This window comes from Jatropha curcas, chromosome 1 (assembly GCF_041381405.1).
Source record: "Jatropha curcas cultivar XTBG-Jc1 chromosome 1, XTBG_Jcur_1.0, whole genome shotgun sequence".
In the NCBI taxonomy this organism is placed as follows: domain Eukaryota; kingdom Viridiplantae; phylum Streptophyta; class Magnoliopsida; order Malpighiales; family Euphorbiaceae; genus Jatropha; species Jatropha curcas.
In genome coordinates this window covers 6658551-6668064 of record NC_143151.1, presented here as the reverse complement: position 1 = coordinate 6668064, position 9514 = coordinate 6658551, and the positions used below count along the sequence as shown (strand labels likewise).

The 9514-nt window shown below is 29.0% G+C and overlaps 1 protein-coding gene across 1 annotated transcript; it reads right to left on the bottom strand.

The window, feature by feature from the left end:
- Positions 1-635: 635 nt before the first annotated feature.
- On the bottom strand, positions 636-2223 carry LOC105635638 (UPF0481 protein At3g47200). The gene has a single exon (XM_012218717.4). The coding sequence runs from the start codon at positions 2221-2223 to the stop codon at positions 781-783; it is 1443 nt and encodes a 480-aa protein (XP_012074107.1). The 3' UTR covers positions 636-780.
- Between the last annotated feature and the right edge of the window lie 7291 nt (positions 2224-9514).

The following is a 9514-nucleotide window of genomic DNA, read 5'->3' as shown; positions in this document are numbered from 1 at the left end:
TTGAGACAAGGACTTAACAAAAATAATGTTTATATCGCTAGTTTGTAGGTAATAATAACTATCCACATAATGTTTGAGAATGTTTCCATGGCTATTTATTATCTTATCTCAAGAAAAGTAATAGTTGTACTTTATGCACTTCCTATTGTTTTGATTCTAGTTTTCATTTACTTAACATTTTTGAGTTAGGTTAAATTGTTTGGTGTGAGTCTATTGGCTCAAGTTTAGACATCTAAAATGTTAAGTTTTTTTCTAAATTTATAGAAAGTAATAAAACAATTAAATTGCCTATAAAAAAAAATTCAGCATTTACCTAGTGAATTTTTTTGGAGTGATATATTGTGAAGATATTTAAGATAATATTTCCACTATCCCATATCTGTTAATAAAAAATATATTATGAAGATATTTAAAGATTTATTAAAGATAATTTAGAGACAATTAAGGATACTAAATGATATTTTGGGAATTTAAAGATATTATATACTATATTTCAATTAATATGCTAACAATTTTAATTTATTATTTTCATTTATCGGAACAAAAACTTCTAGGTTAAATTTTGGGAACTAATTCAGAAGTAAATAATTCTTATTTTAAAGCAAAAAGATCCACATCAACTCTACCCCAGAGATGCATTGCTCAAAACAAGAAAAGTTTAGACACAGTAGGGACAACGACAACAACAAAGTTCAGAGACCAACTGCATAATTATCCCAAAGGAATACAATGGATTTATGAGAATACTTGTTCTTTGCTGTAAATGAGAGTCTTGCTTTATTAAGGAGGATTTAAATATCCGTAAACAGTATAGAATGACTGAAGAACGGTGAGAAGGAGGAGGATTAAAGCAGTTAAAGCCGAAAGGAAAATCCATGGATTGCCAAAATAATTATACTTGAACTCCGCCCATCTGATATGCCAAACATTATCATAATACTCATTCACATCGTCGATCACCCTTTTCAGATAACTCCCCGTAATATCAACAAAAACATCATCTTTTAAGCTGCTAAAGAATTTAACAACTTCTTCATCAGTTCCTGAGTTCTCAAAAATTCTTCGATCCAGCAGATGCCCGGCGTCAGAAGATGCACTAATGAGGCAACTCATGAAAACAACATATGGTGTAAAGTAGGGCTTGCAAAACACATAGCATTGTTCAAATGCAATAGAATTAAGTAAAAAGCAGCTTGTCAAAGTACCTGTAAATGATCTTGGAATTTCAAGAATACCATTAGGTCTAAATTTTATGTCCAAAAAGCTCAACACAATCTCACTTTTCTTGAACTTAATACCAGCCGCCAAAAGCTTCTCAACTGGCCGTATGGATTGAAGATGCTCTCTTTTTTTAGTTAAACATGGAAAACAAAAACGTCTAGTGCATTTCTTTTCTTTTTGTTTTTCTAGGTTACGATCAGAAACAGTTTCTGTGACTGAGAGTAATGGAGATATGAATCTTTGGGAAAACAAATGGAGTAAATGTTTCCCATCAAGGTTGTTACAACTATCTGGAATCACCTTATCATTTATCTGAATTGAACGATGAAAGAATTTGAAAATAAGTTGGGTTAAAGATCTATCATTACCTCTCATTATGAATTTCCAGTGTTGGTTAAACAAAGTTGTAAGAACAAAAAAAGGAATTTGATTCTCCAGCTTGAGTAGATCTCTGGAAATGGAATACAACAGCCACCGAGGCATTAATAAAGGATCATTTTGTCTTTTCACTTGGCGTTCTGCTGCGCATATTAGCTCCAAAATGAAACACCCATCTAATACCATCATTTCAATTAATTTCTTGCTATCAAATCGATCAACAGAATTTGAATCCGAATAAGACTGTCTTATCTCAGCCTCTTTTATCTTAACGACCTTGTAAAAGTCATCGAGACCAAGGCCAACCTTTTTTTCTTTTGCACGGTCTACTACACCACCAAGCAATCGCCATTTGTGTTCTTGAATCATACGGAGTTCTTTTTTACCATGGTAATAGGGTCCAATGGAAACTACCTGAGGTTCAAATTCTTGGTGGTGAATTTTCTTCAGGGTTTGAGGTGCTCGAAAGATTGAACAAGCTTCCCAACCAGATGTGTTGTTAAGAAACTTGGGCTCTTTCTTGATGTTTTTCTCTGCTGTTCTTAACCATTCATTGTCCAAGATCACTACATCTTGGTGAGTGCCCTGGTTTTGGGGACTAGGGAGATTTGAGATTGTTTCCATTAATTCTTATCGGAGGAGAATCAATGAATGGTAGCAAGGAAGATTGTACACCACACCACATCTTTAATAATCCTAACTAGATTCATGGTCTCATCTACTTACCAAATCAACGAAAGTGTGAATTATTATTGAAACTAGGGTATTTCTAACCATATATTAAAAGAAAATGATAAAGTATGAATAATTTTTAAAAAATTCATATTTTTATTGATTTGGTTCGTAGATGGAATTATGGATACACTTTTAAGTAAGTATTTTCTAAAAAATTATGTCTATGAAAAACAATGGAGTTGGTATGGCATTGTTTAAAAGAATAAATGAACACCAATGAGTAGTTAACGGGCGGATCATATGAGAGCATGATTTATTCTTAATCTAGTTTAATAGCTTGGAGATATCTATTTGGTCAATTAAAATTAAATAGACAAACTGAAATAATAGCTACAAAAGAGCCATATTGAGTATTATTTTAGTGGAATTAATTTTTTTTTTTTCCAGATAGTGTGAAAGAATTGTAGGCATCACACCTTTTGAAAGTTTTTTTTTTTTTTTTTTTTTTTGGAGTATTGGAAAAAGAGATTCGAAACTAAATCATTTATCAGGCCGTATATACATTTACCACTATACTATGCCTTGGTGTACCACGTTTCAAAGTTTGCCTACCATGTACAAAGTATAAATTGGTGAAGTTTTAAAGGACCAATGACAGCTAAATTCCTCATTTTAAATTCATGTTGATGCATGTTAACCCGTATCTCCCGGTCCGCCTAACAATTTCTCCTCATTTAACAAGGAGAATACAAGATTACTACTATAATTTAAAAAGACCAAGGACCCTCTTAGTCAATGAATATTAGTAGATTTAAAAATGAATTATACCCGCCCAACTGGGATGTCCTTTTTTTTTTTACATTTATTCGCTCCACCCCCACAAATTCGATTAAAAAACCTATAATTGCTAAGGTTTTAATGGCTAAATTACCGGCTCGAAGTTCGCCATGTAACCTCGTGGGTCATCTACAAAGAAGAAATAAAAAAGAAAAAAATTATATAATAAGAAAAGACCACATATATAGCTATGCTCATTCAACATTACTCCTTTGGTATCATATATGAATTGACTTATGATACCCATATTTAATGTTACTTGATAAAAAAAATTATTTTTATTAATTAGTCTTTATTTTTCAAATGTTATTATTTATTGAACTCACTTTGAAAACTGCAAATGTAAGTATTTAGTAATGGTATGTTCGGCAAAATTAATTGTTTTAATAATTGTTATCTGTTTGAATAGCTTTTCATAAAATATAAAAATTAAACGTTATATGAGTTAACTTTTTATAAAATGCTAATTTAACATCTAAAAGATAATTTAAACGCTATGTAACCAAATATTAAAAAAAATAACTTTTAGCATTTTAACTGATCAAAATAATAAAATCTACTTAAAAAACTGTTATCGAATACTGACGAAGTTTTGCCATTTCCCACGTATATTAATTAACTTTGAATAATTCATTGATTTTTGGTTCATGCAAAAAGTCAATAATAGATTAATGAGTATATCTAATATTAAAATATTAGAGATATAACAGGAAATATACATGTAAAGTTTCGGCTTTTACTATTATATAAAAATGAACCTGCCATAACAGATTATTTGACCTGGTCATCTATTTTTTTTCCAAATTGCTTTTAAATATATTTAATTTCTTTGGTCGGCGGTAGTTTCTTTTCGTGCCTTTGTATCGTTTTTTTTATTTTGTTTAGTTTTCTTTCTAATAATTTCTAAACATATAACCGTTTAGAATAAAATTTAGATTTAGTCTCTCAGATGATAGATCTTGAGTGTTTTTTGTATCCTCTTAGTGGGCTTGTTAGTTTCTCTCCTTTCATGGGGTTGTACCTCTTTATTGAGTAGTTTTTCTGTGAATTTTCAACTCGAAAAATAAGATGGTTGCTTGTGGTTGGACTTCAGATCTTCAAATTCGGATAATTTTCTTTTACCAAAGGAGCCTGGCAGTGTGGCCTGTTTCTCCATTAAAATTTCGTTTATTAAACTCTTTTGCGGGGTCAGTTGTAACAAGTTCCTGAAAAAATAATATTCGGGACAATGTTGTGAAGGATTTCTTTTGTCATCCTATTTGAAAATGGACCACTTTTACCCAAAACATTAACATCTTCTGCCAAGATCAAGAACATCTCCAAACAGAAAATTTCAATTTTCTATATTTGTATTTTTTATTCATATAGGAATATTATGATGTACTCAACTTCTATTCATTATTAATGAATTGTTAAGTTTTTTTTTTTTTCCTTAAATTTCTTTATGGGTACAGAAATTTCATATTCTCTATTGTAGCTTTATCATAAATTTACATGTATTTCTAACTAAATTACTATCAATTCGGGGACGAAAGTAGTAATAAATACAAAAGTCGAAGCCAAATTGTTCACTTATTACAGTTATAATGGAACATTAAATGTTGTTGGAAAATGATAGAGATCGGATAAATGAATAAATAACTAAAGACTTCTATGCAATATGGCTAATAATAATAAGCACTAATAATATTTTAAAAGATGAAATACATTTCCCAAAATTATATACTTTCTCCATCCCATATAATTCGTCCTAGTTTGATGTACAGATTAAGAAAAGTTAGTTATTCTAGTTAAAGTATCATTTGTTATTCATTTTTTCTAATATATGTCTTTATGTTAGTATTCATAAAAATTACATGATCCATATTAAAAATTATTCTTGAAATTAATCAAGTATTTGATTACATTGTTATAAAATAATATAAAACTAGGGAGAGATATAAAGGGAGAGTATCTTTATTACTGATTTGAAGCCATACATATACAGTTACATAAGTGGAACTCTATAGAGTCCTACACAAATCAGGAAGATAGAGTTCGCAATAATTGAGAATATAAATTTATAGCGTATATAAGACATCCATTTATTTTATAACACTCCCCTTGAATTTCCATTCTTCAAAGAATATGCCTCTTTAAAACCTTACTAAAAAAAAATCAAGTGGGAAAAAAATTTTAGTAAAGCAAAAATATTACATTATTCTTTTCTTAAATACGCGTTGAAACACTGCCTCATTAAAATCCTTATCAGGAAAACTCAGTGGGAAAAAACCTTGGTTAAAAAGGAAAAAGAGCACAGTGCGTATTTGCTCTCCTTCATGAAGATAAATCTTAAGATCTTTGAGTTTATGCCTTCTAATTTTGTGCATTAGTCCTTCAAAACCTCGTAGTAGAAAGCTTGTAGTAGAAAACGTGTAATAGAAGTGCTTTGATTAGCAAATCAATAATATTTTCGCTTGAATGGTTGAACTTCAAGATTATCATTCTTTTGCCAATCATGAGCGAAAAAGAATTTTTATAAATATGCTCTTCTTGTTTTTTTAATAATATAATTCTTTCAAGAAGAATTTCTTTAATATATCTCCATATAATATTGTACAAATTTTTTTTCTCGACAAGTAGACTTTACGTACTTTGAACATATTGAAATATTTATCTCTATCAAAAAAATTCTCGTCTTTCTTCATTAGTTGCTAAAATTTCTTCATTGCTGGAAGAAGCAGTAACAATATTTTTTGTTTCTCGAATGCCTTAAAATAATTGTACCTCCACATATAAATGAATGACTTGTTTCTGATCTCGCATAATGTGGATTAGATAAATAACCAATATTTTTATAGGTAATTAAATCTGATTTTAACATGTTAGTTATAATATAATTTATATATATCATGCTATTGAGATATCAAAATACATATTTAACGCTATTCATTTTCTTCATATTCAAGAAGAACTATATCTTGCAAATAAAATTTATAAAATGCTTATATTCAGTCATATGACTAGCAAGATATATTAATGCTTTTATTGAACTAAAATATAGTACTTCGGGACCAATAATTTCTTCATAATTTTTTTTTCAAAGTGGAAAATGGTCATCTTCTCATCAAAGTGACATTATAGCCATTAGCATCCCCATAGCATTATTTTAATAACTTTGCCATATATGTGGATTCATAGACAAAATTCCATTTATAAAATGTTCGATCTTCAAGCTGAGACAAAACTTTATATTCCCAATGTATTTCATCTCAAACTCTTCCTTTGAGGAATCCATAATATGTGGAAGCTCTTCAAGAGTTCCAATAATGTTCATAAACTAAATAATGACAAATGTATTTCTAAATCTCTTTATAAATATATAACATCATTATTATAATATTCTTTCAACAAATATTCACTAATGAAGGATCACCTTACTTATTATATTATATAATGTAAATATCAAAAGAAAGAAAGCATGTGACTTTCAACAAAATAATATAATAATATAATATTTTCTGAGCCATAAATATTATTAACACGATTATACCATATATAGTGAGATTTCTTTAATCCATATAGAAATCTTGAATATATTTCTCGGGGTCTCGATTTGCTTCCTTCAAGCATTTTTCAATATTTTATTGATATCATTATCCACTAATCCATATAGAGCTCTAGACAATTGATTGCATAAATTTCTCGAAAATTTAACTCTATGTTTCATATAGATATCTACATCAAGTTAGCATATAAATATGCAGTCATTAATTCATTGGACGCATTTAAAATTTTCATAAATTGTCAGACTAATCAAATATCAAATTATGATTGCATCTACCACATGAGGGTATTTATCTTCATAATCAATGTCAGTTCTTTGCAAAAAAAAAAAAAAAAAAAAATTGTGTGATAAGTTTGCTTTATATCTCATTACCTCATTTTAATTTCGCACAAATACATATTTGTATTATATTGGCTTGATATCTCTTGATGCCCATATTAAAATTTCAAAATTTTACTTTCCAAGTAAATTAAATGTCGCATGCGTCGTTCTATTTTGGCCAATCAATTCTATGTATATATATTCTCCAATAGATTATATGCTCAAGATCCTCATCATTTTTCACAATTTCAAGCACTACATTTACCGTCAACATTTATTTTATATCAGTTCTATATTTGTCTTGACATGACATAATTTGTAGAGATCTCATAATCATTGATTTCAGGTGCCTGAGTTTCTTTGGGAAACTTATTAGTCATGTCTAGGAACTTCTTTCACAATTTGTTCTTCATCTTGATTATTTGCTCCTTTCCTTTTCTAAGATATTTATCCTTGGAGTCGATTAGTCTACCACACTTCAAGCATGCCTTAGACTCATTAGCATAGGCAATTTGCCCTTCAAGAACTTTAATTCTAATAAGTGCATTTGCAACTAGTATGTGATATTTAGTTTTCTCCTTTTTGGATCAAAAATATATCTGGCAACTAATTTGCAATATTTTGCAAATAAATTATCTTTTAAACATTTAAGTTCACACTGTCTTTGTATGAGGATCAAGATATCATAACGATAATTCTTTTCCAATCAATTATTCTTTAAACTGTTTATTTTCTCCCCCTAATGTCCATATCCATAACAATTAGCAAATTTGGCAAATATAAATTTCTTATTTGAAAGTCCTAAATATTTAATCATAGATCATAGACGACATATATTTTCAATCTCCTTTTGAGGATCCACCTTAGTGTGTTGTGGTAGAGCAATTAGAACATATACCGCACATTTAAAAATTTCTCAATGGGTAATGTTTGGTTTCTGATCCAAAAACCAATTATAAAGGGGAGAACTTATAATATTTTATTCGCTTGATGCGAGTAAGTGCTATTAAATTTAATAGCATGTCACTCTAAAAAATAGGGAGATTCGTTATCATTATAATTGTCTTACAATTAATTGCAATCATTTATAAATGATTTTATTAAATCATTTTGAGCATAAATAAAAGCAATAATTGATTGTCTTATAATTATTTTAATCAACACATGTCATAATCATTGAAGGCCTGATGTGTAAATTCATCATCATTCTTAAGATAAATTAGTTTAATAGCATAATCTGAAAATTGTGTTCTTAATCAAATTATTTACGCTAATAATCTTGCAAACTTCAGGTTGCAAATTAATAATCATGTAACTATCTTTTGGATGCATACATAATATATCCAAATAAATTGATCAATAATTTCTCTTTATATATTCGAAAAAATACAGACAGTTTAATTTGAACTTATGGTGATTGCACAATAATTAATTTGTTTTGAGAACAAACTAAGCATGAATAATTCAATAAATTTGAAGAAACTTTTGGTTCTTCAATAAATATCCATAAAAGGATCAAATTTTCCCTTTTTGCATGATTGATCAGGATGATTCAATCGATCATGCCAAATAATATAAGTACTTAGATTTATAACTTACAGTTTACAATCATATTTATTTTAATCATCATCTTTATATGATATCCATTTTGATGAATATCTTTGGAATGATGCATTATGCTTAAAATCCATTCCTCTAGGTAGTAATACTTGCTCTTCTGAAACTTTTAAATAGTTTTTACTATCAAAGCCAAATTTGTCTTTCAATATTTTGATGTACACATACATAACCAATATTCATATATGTCACCTTATTTGTACCACTTCTGGTGGTAAAATTTATTCTTAATTATGCAGCCACCATAATTATTAAGATTATTACTTCAATTGTGACCTTATTGATATTCTCAATGATAAGTATATATTTTTCATTGTTCATGTGCACACCCAATATCATATATTATTCCATTCACTTTAGGTAATGCATCAAATCTACTTGGGTGGATTTCACTACTCCCATGTCCTGTATTATGTGTCATTCCATTTAATAGCCAAGCCCAAGCACATCTGTATACTCTATTTGCAAATAAACTCTATTAGGAAAGAATATCTGTAAATATTATTGTATCCCTATTATAGTGGGATTTGATTTTCAAATTAGGCTTAGCAATCTGTATAAATACATACAGTTTACATCAATAAGAATCATCTTTTATAGTAACATTATTTAGTCTTTTACGGTATCAGAGCCTCAAGACAAACGTCTCTTGATCCTTTTTCTTTCTTCTTTTTCTTCTCTTTCACAATGAGTGATACATTTATGGTTCCTGCTTCTAACACCAAACAATTAGTAACTTTTAATGTAGCTGCACAAGCTCCTCTAAAGCTCACAAGATCAAATTACCTTGCTTCGAAACTTCAGTTTCAAAGTTTGTTAATAGGTTATGATCTTCTTGGCCATATAGATGGCTCTCGTCCTTGTCCATCTCCCACTATTTTTGGAACTTCCACTTCCAATCCAGAATATAGTCATTGG